Consider the following 18,124-nt stretch of genomic DNA (forward strand, 5'->3'; position numbering starts at 1 on the left):
TTGGTGTCAGGCTCTTGTAAGTGTGTTGAATGCTTTGTGCAGTGGTGAAGGACTAAGACAGCAATTGCAGAAGTTAGCAGAGTTCACTTTGCAATTCATGTAAGCTTTATTAAGCAAAGTATGGCATATTCATTCAAGCAGGGAGGAGGGGATTAATCCTGCATAAGTAATTCTAAAACAAGTTCTTTCTTTCCCATTTCTGTAAACTATTTGAGTTTCCATTTTCAGGATTACTGAGATTTCCGTCAGTCAGATTTTAATTTTAGTTTCATCTGAAATGGCTTATGCATAAGGGTCCAAAGCCGTGCATGGAAGCGCCTTGTGAAAAATGTAATTGGTGTGGAACAGTGACATACACAGAATACATCTGACAAGGTCCAAGAAATGAGTTTCGGTTCCATAGTTCAGCATATCAGCTAGAGATTAGCAGAATCTTTATTGCAGATACAAACTATACAGCATTAACAGGGAAAAATATAACCTTTGCATCAATAAGGGACATTGACACAGTTACTATGTACTATTGTTATCCTGTTTTAGGCCACGCAGAATGTTGCAAAACAAACACATCTATCTGTTTTAATGCTATCGTGATTAATCTATAAATAATTAAACTAAAAGTTATCACAAGAGCTAATATATTTCTGACTGTCATTAGTGGGGATGAAAGACATCTCATTGGTTACTATGAGCAGTATTATCATTGTTTTCATTTACTTCGTTCTATTTAGAAATAATTGAACTACTTCTTCTTTTTTTTTTTATATATATAATAATAATAACTGCAATATTATAGTAAAGGATATTGGTGCATGTGTCCATTTTGACAGCATTTAAAGAGAACTATATAAAATGATAATGAAGTATAGTAAAAAGCTACTTACCAGTATCTGCTGTTTTATTTATTTATTTTTGATGTACCATTTTGAAGAAAAAATGTCCTATTAAGGTTTAAGTCTGTACTAAGAAATTAAGCCAGATTTCAGTTCCCAGGCCACTTATATTATGCTCCACCTTGTGATAACAGACATCCATGGCTGCACAGTTCAATTTTTGGATTGAGTTGGAAAAGGTTAGAGCCTTTGTCAGGTTTTATTAATAGGTTAGGTACCTCCACTTTTGCATTCTGTCCTGATGATCAATGTCTTAAAAGCAGAAAGAGAAGGGAATGTCAACATGTTACAGAGGGGAAGTGGAAGTCTTCCAATGTGAACATCTGTTTTAGTGACAGCTGTCAAGGGTTTACTTTCCCCTTCATTTTGTGGAGTTCTCTTCCCATTTCCTGATATGCCCATATCATAAGAAGTGAGGAAAATATCTCCATCAGGGACAATAAATGAAAAAAACAGACCAAGATTCTAACTCTTCTCCACGCTATCTAAAATTCAAATTAGAAAACCTTTTGGTTGGGGTTCCATTTTAATAGTTTATTTAAAGGTACATGATGTCTTTACTAAAACACAGACTGAAATTCACTGATGAGCATACAATGGGACACCATTATTGCCATAGACTTCAACTTTAGGAAATTTATTTAGGAAAGGAATAGGCATAGCTGGGGATGGGGAATTGCCTGTTAAAATTATGCTTAGTCTGTGGAGCTAGAGGTTCCTTTTACATAGGGTGGATCCGTTTTGTTGGACTCCGCTTGCTCAGCGGGGATCACTTAGTTGACAGGTCCATCTCTACTCACTGTGCAGAGATAAACCTGTCAGAGTCCTGCTTTCCTTCATCTGTCCATTTTCATCTGATCTAATCCAATCCAACCAGCTGGACAGAGGGCGAATGTATCGCCATACATCTGTTTTCAGCGAATCTTGTCGGATCGGAAGCCAGGCAGGGGACACATCTCTTAGAGGTCAATGGGTGGCCCGATCAGGTCCCCCTGAAAAACAAGCAGACGGACCCGATCGGTCCGAACATGTGAAAGGGCCCATAAGGTATGACTGCTGTGTTTTATCCTCTATATACCTTTAATAAGCACTTCTGAAAAGAAGTTTGGCTAAAGTTTACAGTGTGTGGGCAGGGCTAAATGTAAATGTCAGCAAATTAACAGTTTACATTGTCTGACTGTAAACTGATTAAACATTTTATAGAGACATCATTTACATAGGTATTCAATAGTAAGGATGAATAATAATAATAATAATAGTAATAATAATGTTTATTCGTGCAGTTATAGAATCTGACTTGCCATTTGGGTAGCATGACACTTGAATTTAAGTTACAGTGATTTACTAGTAGAGAATGTTCACTTTGCTTATTAAATACAGTAGAACTGTATCAATTCGAATCAATGGGTATCTTCAAAGTCTTTTCAGGTTATCCAATGACCACATATGTCTATGTACGCAATTATCATAAACATTTGCATTTTCTGCTCACAGGCCAGAATATTGACATGTCCCAAATGACCAGATAGTTCAAACTGTCAGATGTTTTAAAGATCTGGTTGTCTCATTTTAAACTCCAATCTGGTTGGGCAGCTGGATCGCTTTATTAATAGCCATATTTTTCATGGCTAAATAAAGACAAGGAACAATATCTTTTGATACTTATCATTACTGTTATAACAGATGAACTCTTGACAGTAATGTGCAAAGCTGATCAACTGAGGTAAAAATAATTGTTATTCAGTGAATCTTAACCGTTATCATTAGATTTAGACATGCTAATCAGATGACTTTACCACCTTGTTAATGGATACAGCAGAAAAACCTCATATAAGATACTTTGTTTTTTAAACATATAAGTTTCATTGAATGTCTGTTCAATGTTTTATTTAAGTGGCATGTAGAATAGACCAGCTTGATGTAAATATTCTCATTGTTTTAAAAGATGTTGCTTCTGAGTTCATTTTGTAATGCATTGGGGAAACAACATATTTGCTCACTGTATATGTGTACTCTGTTGCCTGTTTTGCAGTGCTACACAGGGATCGACCCTTATTCACAATGCAAGTATATAGGGGATAATTTACTAAAGGCATATAGACTGGTGTTCACTATGAAAGGGAAGCGAGCACTTTGCAGCAAAAGTAGCCCCAGGGCTTAGTGAATGGGGTAAAGCTCCGCTAACCTCCATCATCCAATCTCGTGGAATCGCAAAAATATTTTTGTACATAGATATACTTTTTAAAGTGAAACTTCTTTTATTCACTATTCACTGTCTTAAGTATAGCAACCCCTATGAGTCAAAACATAATGGCTGATAACTCAATACTCATTGTGGGAGACAAAATAATGGCACAAAGCCACTGAAAAGTTTTTTTTCTAGTAGCTAATGTACATATTTATGTCTTATCTCCATAGGCAATAAAATAATACAAATAATGTAAAAAGGTAGAAGTCATGTGAAAGATTTATTTAGGACCCATTACGACCTCTGCGCTAATATGGTAAAATGTGCATTAAAATGTGCAATACTGCAGTGTTCAGCAGCACATGTACACTAGTTCAGTGTGATGTCATTCATTTGTCATTTAATGGCACCACTACAAATATGCACCTGTGTTGCAGCACACCACAACACATAGGAGCACATTACTATGCACAGGGGTGTACTGTAAAAGAAAATTATATTGCAGGTCCCATTTCAAATAGATAGACAGCTCATTTAAATAAACAGTTTGCCTTAATGCAACATTCATTACAGCAGGGGCATATCTACCACATGGCAAACAAAGCGTTAGCCTTGGGTGGCATTTTTTAGGGGGTGGCGCCTGTACCTGGGTGTTGCCTGCAGCTGCAGGCATCACCCAAGCATCGTTTTTTTAGAGCTGGTTGGTTCTCTTGTAATAGCAATAGGAGCGGCTTACTAGCTGCCCGATTGCTATTACAAACAGTATGAGGGGACGTCCCCCATCCCTCTGCCTTGCGTGGCTCTCTCAGGCTCTCCCATCTCATTGAGAGACAAGAGCGATCTGCTGAGGCGTCGGCCAGCTGGCCAGATCATCTGACTTTGATCGGCTGTTCATAACAGTAAACTGGAAGTGAGGACATGACGTCAGTTCTATTTTATTCAGAAACCATTGGCGCTAATTTAAAAAATCGAAAGCATTCAAAAACATCGATCTTGGTGTTTTGAATGCTTTTAAAGGCAGAGAAGGGATCTGGGGTCTTATAACCTGATTTTAGTCTTGCCTAGGGCAGCACAAATCCAAAATAAACCACTTCATTAAAGCATGATGCAATCCGTGTTAGCCAACAAAACAGGGAGTCTGAATGTACCCAGATATTTTGATTGGAAAACACAACAATAGTAACTGAAAATATATGCTCACTGAAAATACACTATTCCTTCAGTTTAATAGCTAGTTTTTGAACTTACACATTAAAGAATACTCCCATAAATTGTCCTCTTAATGATGGTAACAGGTGATCCACTTTATGTGGTAAAATCTAAGCATTTGCAGTTAACAAAAAGTGAATTATCAAATACATACTAAATAAAATCATTTCTTTTTATATACTGAACATGACTGTTTACATTTCGTTTCCCCATTGGTCTTGGCTTAACATTCATCCCACCAAATCCTCTATTTGTCTATTATCTTATTAGGGGAAATAGCTCTTTCCTCTGGTTTTCATATGTTGTCTAGAACTACTATGAACATAGACTTCAGAAGATATGACCTTTACCCAGCCTACTACATTCCCTTCTTTAATGATCATCCAGCTGAATGTTCATTGAAGGATTTATTTTCATCCAAGTCAAATTTAAAAAGAAAAAGCCCTCAATAACAAAAAAAAAAAAAGAACAGATTTTGACATGACAAGAATGAAACACCAAAAGAGTAATTCATACATAAAGTTTTATTTAAAGTTTTCTTCCTACAAGCAAGCTCAATTTATACATTCTGATACTGTACAAAATTTACATCCTTTTTATGATTTGTTCAATAACACTGCTTTTCTTGGTCATGCCTTCTTGAAAGATAGAAAGCTTTAAATTACCATGGTTAAAAAGGAACCTTTCAAAGGACAACAAATAGCCTTTTAAAGTTAGAATTCAGAAGATTGCACATTTCATTAGACAAGTCAGGTGACAGCTGCCGTAAATTGTTCCGAAACAAGTCTTCCAACAATTTTAATACTAAGCAGGGATGCCTCACTTTGTGCCGGAGTAAATTGCTTTTACCGTTTTCTTCCAACAGAAAAAAAAAATAATCTATCTCACCCAATGTCTTATTTTACAAGGAAATTGGAGTCCTTGGGATACAAAATGTAATTTTCCCTCTCACCACTTATACAAAAACAACATACATAGTACTTTACATTAATCATAATAGGGGTATTTAAATCTCACCAAATAACCTAATGTTTTCATTTATTTAAGGGGCCGGTTCTGCTGTGCAACAAGGTGGACAAGAGTAATTACCTTCAAATGCTAAAGTATGCCCCAAAAAAGATTTTAACATCAGTAAATTACAATTCACTTTTTCATTTAATGTACTTTTTACACTTAATTATAAAACAGTGCAAGGACATATTACAAGTTATTTTTTTTTTTTTTACAAAGTAAGATACATTTATTTAGGGGCTACATAAACAGTAAGGGTGCTTTCTATATAAATAAAAATGAATGCCTCAAATATTAATTTAACATAAGGAAATGCTGTTAGTTGGGTTAAAAAAATATTGAAATCATGTGACATAATCACTTTAGAAGGTGCTGTAAATGTGCTGTTAGTCCACGTTACAGGTAAAATAGGCAGTAAAATAAAATTGCAATAGGATGGCATACTTTTGCAGCTGTTCAAATGAGATGGACTTTCCCCATGCAGTCTAAATAATCCACTGGTCTTTCCATAAATTCAGCCATACATGCTCAGCAGTATATATATATATATATATATATATATATATATTTTTTTTTTTTTATAGCATATGCTTATTCCTTGAATATTACGTTTTGCGTAGTAGTCCTTTTAGGAGGCTGTGCATGCCAATCTGCAGGTTGCTTTAATGAGCATGGTGCAAAGTATCTGAATAGGATATGCTCTTCTCTTGGCAAAACAGCTAGATACATATGCACACCAGTGGAGCCACTGCCTGTAGGGTTCAATTTGCCCTCAACGCAGCAGGTGGATCTTCCCCATACAAAATCTCCTAATGGCTCAAGCTGAGAAGGTGAATTGTATGCAAGGTAGTGGCTGGTCGGCTCCTTACAGGAGACAGGTAAGTGTTTATGGGATGGGTAAGAGGAACAGTCATAAATTCAAAGTCAATTTAAAGTCTATTTTTGACATTAGGTTCACATTAACTACATTAAAAAATAGTTTGCAAAGGAAATCTCCATATTTTGATCCAGAATTCCAGGGAAAAAAAACAATATCCAGATTAAATGTATACTATACTGTATATGTGGGTACTATTTTACATGCCAAATAATTTGCAATTCTCTACAGCCAGTATTGTAATTTACATACCATTGCCATGCCCCACAGCTTGCCATTTGATAAACATATTTTCCGGGTGAAAAAAGCAACTTGATATATAAGCCACTGCTCCCTGGAAAATAAATTAGCATCATCACATCTTCTCATTTAGCATGGAGCTGATTTGGGAAGCAGTGAAGAGTTGTGAAACCCACAAAGCAGGCTTAGCCAAATTACAAATTCCTTGACAGAAAACATTTCAACTATGTAATTTAGCTGTTTGCCTTGATTTCTGCTGACAGCTGCACCACACTACCAAATTTCCAACTCTTGGCAGGATGCTTCTAGGACATTTCCTGTTTTTTTTGGAAACGCCCTTTTAAATTCTCTCTCTTTTTAATAACTTTATTTTTCAGTGAAGTAAACCTACTAGCAATTGTAAGCCCTTCACTTGCTTTTTTCAGTCACTTCTGTATGGTGAACTTTTTCCAATTAAAAAAAAATATATATATTAAACTATTTTAGAAAATTTATCAACTATCTAACTATTCTTTATTTTAAACTATGGAGGGTGATTTAAAAATTTGTATACCCATTTTAGATATCTATTGCCTTGTAAGCAAGACAATTTTATCCTATGAGAGCTCTCTACGTGGTATAGGAGGTGAAAGGATTGACTGAAAATTCTGGTTAATTTTCTTCCTAAATATAATATTTTCCCACCACAGTTGTATTCATTTTTCACATAAATACTTGCCATTTACATATGTGGAAAGTACAACAAAGTTAGAAACTTCTTTGTAAGAAAGTCCTTTTACAACTATTAGTAGTTTGTGTTAAAGTGACTCTGTCATTAGGGAAAAGCGAGGCTAAAAACGGCCCCCATGTAGTCAAGATGGAACCAGAAAGTGTTTAGATTAGTGAATCAAGGCAAAGTACTCATGCCTACATCAGGGAATAAATATTTTGCCACTCTCTAAAATTGACCTGAATCCATACTAACAGAACATGTTTGATGTCCATTTAAACACATTTTTATACATAAGTGACTGGTTCATCTTGTAGTGAACCCATGTCCTTAAAATAATTCATGATCAGATCGTCTCAGCACACAAAGGAGTAAGATGAACATAGAGGTTGATTCACTAGAATGCACTGCTGACATTCAGATTACATCCTGATGGTGAACCTATTAATACTTCATGGTTGTCTGCCTATTAAATTATATTTTTCCTTCAACCTGTAAAATTTGTGTGCATGTAGAGCCCTGTAGGTAAAACTGATTATATTCTGTAATTGTAAAAAGAAGGACCCTTTGCACTTTTATGCACATAATAAAATACAGTACATCAAGAACAGATGCTGGTAGATGATTGTCTTAGAGGAAAGTCAAAGGGAATTCGAGAAGTAAGAAAGTGAACAAAGAAATAAGAAAAATAAAACAGTAAGGACTGATTTGATGAACAGTGTGAACATCAATTATCGTGTGAGTTTTTTTAAAAGATAAATGTAAAGTATACTTTGGAAAAGAAATCCCGGCTTGCTTTGCCTTTGCATCAATAAATAATCTAACATAGGTTACATCCGATCTTTCTAAATGTGTTCACTATGCATCTTGTACTGGGGCCTCCTATGCTACATGCAGCCTGGTGCATACAGGGAAAGCTCCATTCTCGCCTTGACACATGTGCTGGGCTGACTGCCATTATCCTCAATGGCTGTACCCTGATAGAAAAGACCATGGTGGTTACAGACAGGTCATACAGCTATGCAGGTTTATCATTTTTATTGGTGCAGAGGTCAAAAGAAGGGGGTGGTTGCGGGCATTTCCCTGAAGATTCATTTACGAAAGATACACATTCCCATTAATCTGAATGTGAGGTCTTTCCATTGTTATTAGATGAATGTAAAAAAAGATCAGTTTAGGCCTTTTCATTAGGGTAGGTATCATTTTAGGTTGTGCAAAATGAGGTTGAAGGATTGTAAGAGGTGCATGAAAGTCAGCCAGCCCCCAGTCTGATGTACTCACCCTCCAGTCTGTCACCAACCAAATAAACCTGTCTCTTGGTACAAAGAACAGGGGTTTAGTTGACACACATTTGCAAACGCATGTGAAAGCTGCAGAGCCACTTCACGGCACCCTGTTAAATCTGCAGTTCTAACACTCTTAATTTAGTGTCCTCACACTAGAGGCACATGGCCGCTAATGGATGGATGGGGGAACAGGTGAGAGGGAGGCAGCCCAACCTCCCCCAACCCACCCTCATCCACGACTGGCTGTTGTCTCAAAGACTCAAATAATTAGGTTATAACCATGGTGCAAACTGGAAGAGACCAGCTGGAAAGCATTACACCTCCATCCCCTTGGTGGATGCAGTATATAGATAGGAAGGGATTTATGTATGGGGCATGGCCTGTAAAGCACACTGCCTTTGAAATCCCTAATTTCCTATTTGGGACTTTATGTGAGACAAGCAGGTCATGCTATTGGTCTCCATCCCTGTATACGGAAAACACTAAGGTCAAATCAAAAACTGAATCCACCAAAAATGCTTGAAAATCGCACGGTGGGACTTAATATGAGGCACCAAGCTGTAAGCAAGGCGTCTCCATCCCTGGTTGCTTAAACATATTGGACTAGGTGGGACTTTAAATGAGACCCAAGCTGGTGCTGCCCGGCGTCTCCATCCCTATAACAAGAAACAAAATGAGGTTGAAGGATTGTAAGAGGTGCATGAAAGTCAGCCAGCCCCCAGTCTGATGTACTCAACCTCCAGACTGTCACCAACCAAATAAACCTGTCTCTTGGTACAAAGAACAGGGGTTTAGTTGACACACATTTGCAAACGCATGTGAAAGCTGCAGAGCCACTTCACGGCACCCTGTTAAATCTGCAGTCCTAACACTCTTAATTTAGTGTCCTCACACTGGAGGCATATGGCCGCTAATTAGTGGCCATGTGCCTCCAGTGTGAGGACACTAAATTAGGACTGCAGATTTAACAGGGTGCCATGAAGTGCCTCTGCAGCTTTCACATGCGTTTGCAAATGTGTGTCAACTAAACCCCTGTTCTTTGTACCAAGAGACAGGTTTATTTGGTTTATGTGTGTCAACTAAACCCCTGTTCTTTGTTTCTTTTCAGCTGGTCTCTTCCAGTTTGCACCATGGTTATAACCTAATTATTTGAGTCTTTGAGACAACAGCCAGTCGTGGATGAGGGTGGGTTGGGGGAGGTTGGGCTGCCTCCCTCTCACCTGTTCCCCCATCCATCCATTAGAGGCCATGTGCCTCCAGTGTGAGGACACTAAATTAAGAGTGTTAGGACTGCAGATTTAACAGGGTGCCGTGAAGTGGCTCTGCAGCTTTCACATGCGTTTGCAAATGTGTGTCAACTAAACCCCTGTTCTTTGTACCAAGAGACAGGTTTATTTGGTTGGTGACAGACTGGAGGGTGAGTACATCAGACTGGGAGCTGGCTGACTTTCATGCACCTCTTACAATCCTTCAACCTCATTTTGTTTCTTGTTATAGGGATGGAGACGCTGGGCAACACCAGCTTGGGTCACATTTAAAGTCCCACCTAGTCCAATATCATTTTAGGTTGTGCTTCCCCTATATTGCAGTGCTACACAATGGTTGTGCTTTGCTGCTTCTTCTCACAAAGCAAGTCTATGACCCGGTTGACTCATTGAAAAGAAGGTGCTTCCTAAGTGGCTGATATCTTATCGCAGCTAACGTAGAGGAAATGACAAAATTATAGAAGATTAAGCTTGTAAATATGTCAAAGCCAAGTTAAAATTTGCTATAGGTAAATAACAATAACTAAAAATGTGTGCTAGCCAAAAAGACATATACTTTTTCTTTGAACGCCAGTAGAAACAAAAACCGTTTAGGTCGGTATAGCCAGAACCATCCATGTTCCCAATGTTCCATGTTTTCATTGAAAATCATTCAAAAACATGTTGCTATAGATCAGTAGTTCTCAACTCCTGTCCTCAGAACCCACTAACAGGCCAGATTTGCAAGATAACTGAAATACATCATAGGTGATATAATTTGCGGCTCAGTGATTGCAGTATTCTAGTCTGCTTCTCCCCAAGGTAATACTTAAAATCTGGCCTGTTGGTGGGTCCTGAGGACTGGCGTTGAGAACCACTGCTATAGATAGTAGTATATCTTCAAATCTGTTTCTTTCATTTTTTTTGTAAGATTTTATAAGTATGGGGTTTTTCACCTTTAATTTCAGTATTTCAATGATTGCATACCATAGAAATGTTTGCCTTCTTTAGAGGGTCAACTTACAGGAAAATATATATTTATATGGTAATTGAACATATAATGTGTGATTCCATCATTGAGTAAGTTCGCAGTAATGCGCTCTACATGTGCAACTAAACACTATACAGCTCTCTCCTATAGCTATTCTTCTTTCATCCCTCTAAGATTTCCCTTTGTGTTCTTTTTAAGCTTTTTAAATGTGTTTATTTTCAGTTGAGAGCATTGCTTTGTGGTTTTGAATATACTACAAACAGGTTTTCTGTAAGGCCTAATTCAGTGTGCAGGCAGCCTATTCCTGCCTAATGGGACACAAAGACAGCATAGACACAGCTGTTTGCCCCAATTTGACAGCCAGATGATCGGCCTTGAACGCAGATAGTCTACATTCAGGGTTGCTCACCCACACTCGCATGACTGTCAAATTGTGAGCCCCAATAAACATGATTGGACTGCCTGCACACAGCACCTGGCAGCTGAAGTCACATAAAGGAGGTGCTTTTTCACAGGCTCAAACAGTTGAGTGTTAGACCCCGTCTGAATTAAAGTTTTTTTTTACCTTCTGTGTTCAGCTCCCCCACGCATGCCGATCTCAATCCAGACATTGGCTCCTGCTACTGTCGATCATAGCCTGTGAGGAGGTAGCAGAGCGCGAGGCTGAGCAGCGCTTTGTGTGTCCATTGACACACAGAGCCTGACCCGGAATCAAGCCTGCAGGAGGCTTGCTGCGGGAGCACTTGTAAGGGGGAGGAGCCCTGTAGTCTTGAAGCAATGTGACCACATCTTCCTCTCTTTCCCATCTGTAGTGGTGCACAGCTTAACCTTGTCGTTGATCGCATAGTCAATGAAGCAATACATAGTGCTACCTAATCGTGCCCACATATTAAAAGAAAACTCAAGAGGGCACCTTCATCTAAGTGTAGACAATTAATTAACAAAAGGGTAAAAAAAAAAAATGATAATAATGATAATAATAATTAAAAGAAAAATATATATATATATACATACAGTATATATATATATATATATATATATATATATATATATATATATATTTATTTATTTATTGCACTTACTGCATCAGAGTAGCTAGCAGATTGTCACATTCCCAACATTTAGGGACCTCCATGGGCCACAATAAACTGCAGAGCTGCTGGTGTAAAGGAAAAGAAAACCATCCGGATTCAGTGTGGAACACAAGCTCTACCGCGGCTTATGGGTATATAAGATAGTTTGGCCTTGGTTGGTTAGGATGGGGAATTTCCAGCAGACTCAGGTAGTGACATCAGGATGTAAGGGGGTGTGGCTGCAATATATATCTTTTATCCCCTATTTGATTGAGCTGTCTACACTTAGATGGAGGCGCCCTCTTGTATTTGTTTTCTTATGTGTCTATTAAATGCAGTAGATGACAAGATAGAAGGATGTATTTAAATATCTTTAATTTTAAGCCCCCAACCAGACTGCCATAAGATGCAGTACAACCCCAAATACAGGATTTTTTCTAGGCAATGTTCTGTGCACAGCTGGACCACTCTACTACTAGAGGAGAAAAACCACAGAAGACCAAGGTCAAAATGCTGTAGACAATGATCAGGCCATTTCATTGCAGCACCTTGCGGCTAATTCTAAGCTTTGAATGAAGAAGTTCAGCTTAGGAGATACTGTACTTTCAGATCCACCTTTGTGAGAGTCACAGCTCCCTGCCAATCATCCAAAAGAGTCAGAAAAAGCTGCAATGTGAATCTTCACCTAAATACAGTATAGAGAGTAGTTTTAGAAAACAGTTGTAATGTCTTATCTTGCAGTAATAACTTGCAGTCTATTCTTCCCCAATGCCTAATTCAGGGCCTGTTTAGATGGGCTTTTGTTTGTTTTGTATTCCCAAACAAGTCTATAGGAATGCAAAAACTGCTTGAAGCAGGTCAAATTCAATTCAGATAGATATCAACGGCGGCTCATATGCACCTGTCAAGAAATTTGAAATGATCTTAGAAGCATCCTAAACTGACGTCAAACTAATTCCATCAATACAAGCCCAAAGCCTGTTAACATAGGCCCCTACTTTCACTACTTGTGCTTCTGTTTAAGTAATGTAAAATCATGGAAAATCCAGCAGAGAATGGAACTTCATCACAATAACTACGACAGTAGCTTGAACCTGACATCATCAGCAAAAGCTGAAAATATCTACTTTGGATGGACTGACCCTTTAAGTAAACATAAATATAAATAGTCATTCTGTTCTACTTTAGCCAGTATAATAGATCTGTCCATAGCTATAGGTATAGGGTTACATGGTAAAAGTAGAACTTTGCACCTACTTAATGTTTTGGTATTTTAACTCAAACTCACTTGAATACACATTCCCATTTAGCCTCACCATGTGCTTCTTTAGAAAATTGGTATACTATCAATCTAAGCTTGCTCGCCCTAGGAACAGGAAACAATAGCTATTTTTGGAGACAAATAAAGGAATGCAACACATCCAGCTGTCTATATGTTATGCTATAAAGTCCCACTTTAAGGGGTCTACTTATAAAGCACAAAATGTGGCTTTCATTAAACATTCCCTGGTGGAGAACCAATCACTGCCATTTAAAACAAATGGACATGGACGTTTCTTCACCAGAGTTTGGTGAAAGTCCACTTTATAAAATTATGGGTGGTCCTTTATGCAGGTAATACATTTTGTTTTGTAACTATAAATTATAGATTTTATTGTGACATTTTGCTAGCCACATGGAAAAAAAACATAAAAAAATCAGTACTGGCCTTTATGATAATTTCTTCATACTACCAACTCACTTAATATTTATGGACAACAGACTTTATATAAAAAGTAGAAAAATTAAGTGATCGAGCCCACAGCAACCAATCAGATTACATCTGTCAGGTTTTGATGCAGAATAAAAACAAGTAAAAAGAAGGAACACCCTATATTACCCCAAATCTCTTTGTCTGTTTGCTTTTAGCAACATGGGCAGCTACCTTTGGACTAGCTTTATGCATAAAGCTCTGTGTTTGTCTTCTGACATACAAAAACTAAAGAACTATAATAATGATTTTGCTGTGGAAGATACATTTCCTGAATTCTCTATAACTTTAAAGTTTCCAGAGCCTATACTGAGAAATGTACTCTGTTTCTTTAGACTATATTTCAAGAAGGGGCAAAGCATGCTTTTTATGTCTTAAAAGGTAATCCTAAAAACTAAACAAAAAATGACAACCACAATCAGCTTTCAGATTTCAATCTGCTGTATGAAGGGAAATCTATAGAATGATTCTTTACTATAGGTCATACCTCCAGTTATCCTATGCAATTGTTTTTACACATCTGTTCCAGGTGTCTTTGTGAGATTTTTAAATGTTTGCTATGAATCTATTGCAGAGTCCCCTGTTTTAAAATATCTACTTCTTTGAGTAATTCCACCAACTTGATGAAAGTTCCAGTATTGATGAATCTCTCCGACTTTGTCAAGCCACCTTCTCCTTTTACAACCTTTTTAAGGAAGAAAAATTCCAAATAAAAGTAGTCCATTAGTCTCTGTAATGTTACAGTGTTCATCTTTGTACAGTCTTTATTTGTTGTAGGGGACACAGGCTGGTAATATGACAGTAGCACAAGCCGGGCCGGCAAGGGGCTCAGCAACATCTCCCTCCAGCTCTGTCCAGCTGGCTTTATCAGCACTGTAGCAAATAGTGGATGACTTGTAAGCACCCTGGAAGCACACAAAGACACACTGTTAAAGCATGTTCATCTTCATTATACCATCAAAAGAAGATAATAAAACTGAACCTTTCAGTATCTTTACCATACAATTACGATTGTTAGGAGTCTTGTCTATATCATACCTCCCAACTGTCCCTGATTTCGAGGGACTGTCCATGGTTTGGAAGTCCCTCTGTCCCTCTTTCCTCCTAATGTGTCCCTCATTTTGGTCTGATTTATATAATGCACTATTTATCTTTCATAAAGTGTTTCCCTGTGCTAAACCTTTCATCTAATTTCTAAATTGCTGCATTTATAAATTCCAAAACCAGTATATAGGAATAGTAGTGGTAAAAAAAAGCACTTGTGGGTTTAACTCATTATTTTTGTATAGTTCTCCTTGGGGGGCGTAGTAGGGGGTGTGTCTTAAACCTACATACTATTGCTAATATACTGAACAAAATTACAAATGCAACACTTGTTTTTGCCCCTATTTTTCATGAGCTGAACTCAAAGATCTAAGAAAACCAGAATTCATCCATGAAGAGAACACCTCTCCAAAGTGCCAGACGCCATTGAATGTGAGCATTTGCCCACTCAAGTCAGTTACGGCAATGAACTGCAGTCAGATCGAGACCCTGATGAGGACGACGAGCATGCAGATGAGCTTCCCTGAGACGGTTTCTGACAGTTTGTGCAGAAATTCTTTGATTATGCAAAAACGATTGTTGCAGCAGCTGTCCAGGTGGTTGGTCACAGACGATCTTGAAAGTAAAAATGCTGGATGTGGAGGTCCTGGGCTAGTGTGGATACACATGGTCTGCGGTTGTGGATGTACTGCCAAATTTTCTGAAACGCCTTTGGAGGCGGCTTAGGGTAGAGAAATGAACATTAAATTCACAGGCAACAGCTCTGGTGGACATTCCTACAGTCAGCATGCCAACTGCCTGCTCCCTAAAAACTTATCATCTGTGGCATTGTGCTGTGTGGTAAAACTGCACATTTTAGAGTGGCCTTTAAGGCACACCTATGCAATAATCATGCTGTCTAATAGGCATCTTGATATGCCACACCTTGATATGCCACACCTAATCAGCATCTTGATATGCCACACAGATTTAGACAGATTTGTGAACAAATATTTGAGTGAAATTAGCCTTTTGTGTACATAGAAAAAGTCCTAGATCTTTGAGTTCAGCTCATGAAAAATTAGGGCAAAAACAAAAGTGTTGCGTTTATAATTTTGTTCGGTGTAGGTGTCCCTCATTCCCATTTCAGAAAGTTGGGAGGTATGTAATATGGTTGACAGTTTGGAAAGGTTTTATCAAATTTGGGACCCATGGTACTCCATTCAGTTCTAGCCGGCAGCTCTTAGACTACAATGTTGAAAACTAAGATGATCCATCTATATCTACAACTTATGCACTTGGCTAAAAAAAAGTGTAAATCTTTCTGTTTGCTTATATTGATGCTTGGAGTGACTTGAGTCATTTCTGACTGTTATTTCTGAATCCTGCAATCAGGTTAGCCTATCTCTAAGTCTAATCGCATACCAAACCAGCATATATTGGCATTCATAATATAACACTTACCATACTCCAACTGTAGCCCCCAACAAGATAAACTCGATCGTCCAGTACTGCACACCCTGGGCCACTGCGTCCTTCAAGAATAGGTGTCTGTAGAATGTTCCACTGGTCTGCCTTTGGGTCATAACACTCCACAAGCATAACGTCCAGGTGGGAGAATCCTAAACATTATCAGACATTCATTTATACCTTTCTATGGGGATGATCATTAATAAACATTGGCAATATTATTTAAACCACACTGCTAATCATTTATTAGAGAGCAGTAGCAAGAAAAATGCTGTCTCAAAATATCAAAAACTAAGTTACAAAAGTGGATTATTATTATTTTTAGTTTTTGTACAGATATAATCATGAAAGCTGCGGTGCTTTGCAACAAATCTATTTTTGTATTTTGCAACGGAAGATGGAAGTGCGTTAAGGACCTAAAAGTTATGGAGTTCATTCAATGCAAATGAAAAAGACTAGATTTGTATAAAGCCGGCAATAAGACACTGTATATGTTTCCATTTCTGGGCCGGTCCTCTAAAAATTGTACTCATATTTCTGCCATAAGCAATATCACCATCTTCTGTTTCAAAACTTTCCCTGAATGATCACCTAAGTCCTGGTGATTAAATAACTGGTGCACAATTCTTATTTTCTTTCCCTTTTATAAAATAATGCCCCAGATAAAAATAGGCTAATATTATAGAATATTTTTTCAATGTAGATATTGTTTTTCATAATTGGATATTGCTGAAACAAACTAAGCACTTCCTAATTCTCTGAATACCTTGACGCTATGTGCAAAAGGCTGAGTTGGCCAATAAAAACCTTGGCCTGTGTATAAGGGTGCAGCAACTGGCCTGTGACTATACACTTCTATGGCCAAATCTGACGGATAAAAGATTTCAGCAGCCATGTTGAACCTCTAGTTTATGTGAGGAGCAGTAGAAACAGATGGGCAATGACAGACGCTAGGGCCCATCACACCATCAATCTACATAACTCTCTTAATGGAAATTTAATTTCAGAATGTTATAACTGTTCATTGTATAATTACCACCAATGACTAGAGAAGATGTTATGAAGTAGCTCGCTTTCTTGTCCTTGCTTCTTTAGGCATAGTAAGCCTCACAGCTTTGTAGACTGGCTTTTGCCATGCCAATCATGATACTTACATGCTTCATATACATTCATATTAACTGGATTGACCTTTCTTTTTTGTTAGCTTTTCTTTTCCAAATACTTGACTTTATAATGTATTTTGTTAAATGAAACATAAACTGGTAAAACCATTTTGTTTTTGAATACTGTTAAAAATGTAATTTTAATCTGTAGTTGCTTTAATAAAGCCACTGATTTTCTAAAATGCCACCTATTCAATTGTCCTCTCTTGAAAATCACCATACTCTTTCGCTCCATCTCTCTACTATTATGCCTGGAAGTGCATATGGAGCTTGAGGTAAAACAATGGACATTCCCTGCTATTTGATTATTAGTGTTATAGCATGTGCACTCATAAAGGGAAGCTGGAGATGCAGGTTTTATTATGACAATATTGGGACTGCTGATGTGAAAGAAAGACCCTCTTACTTAGCAACTTAGAGAACAAATACTGACAGGGCCTACATCTGTATCTACAGAACAGAAGCAAGTCATTCTCTGCTACAGAGTTAGTTCCTAAAAACTCTCTAAACAGCTAATCTGGAGGTGTTTTTTTTTTCTCATTAGAACTAGAATGTCAGAATGACATAACAACCATTACATGCACTGATGCAGTTATTGTGTAATCAGACATCTCATCCAGCTTTCCCAACATCATGTACACTCCAGCAATTGAAGAATCTTTCCTTTTTACTATATCATACAAGGTACAAGGTAACTATCTCAAAAAAGTGTCATTCTTAATACAAAAAATTGAAATTAAATTCTTGTGTTTGTGTAGCGCCCTCTTCTGGCAAGGCTGCTAGGTACACTTAAAGAGGAAGTAAACCTGTTTAAAAAATGTGAAAAAAAAACCTGTAAAGACAAAGGCAAAATGAGCTAGTATGCATCGCATACTAGCTCATTATGAAGTACTTACCTAAAAATGAAGCCCCCTCAGTGCCGACAGGACGGCGGACATGTCCGGCCGTCCTGCTTCCTGGATCTCGTCCTCCGGCCATCTGATTGGCCAGGGGCGCG

At 37.8% G+C, this 18,124-nt stretch overlaps 1 protein-coding gene across 1 annotated transcript in view; it reads right to left on the bottom strand.

The window, feature by feature from the left end:
* Positions 1-13,417: 13,417 nt before the first annotated feature.
* Positions 13,418-18,124, bottom strand: part of KLHL14 (kelch like family member 14) — a 125,343-nt gene continuing 120,636 nt past the window's right edge. Inside the window, exons 8-9 of the mRNA XM_082258522.1 lie at positions 15,959-16,116; positions 13,418-14,376 (exon numbers count right to left, since the gene is read on the bottom strand). Coding sequence (XP_082114648.1) covers positions 14,236-14,376; positions 15,959-16,116 — 299 coding nt within the window. The 3' untranslated portion in view covers positions 13,418-14,235. The remainder of the gene's footprint in view (positions 14,377-15,958; positions 16,117-18,124) is intronic.

The sequence above is a fragment of the Pelophylax lessonae genome, assembly GCF_965119305.1.
Source record: "Pelophylax lessonae genome assembly, chromosome: 5".
NCBI lineage: Eukaryota > Metazoa > Chordata > Amphibia > Anura > Ranidae > Pelophylax > Pelophylax lessonae.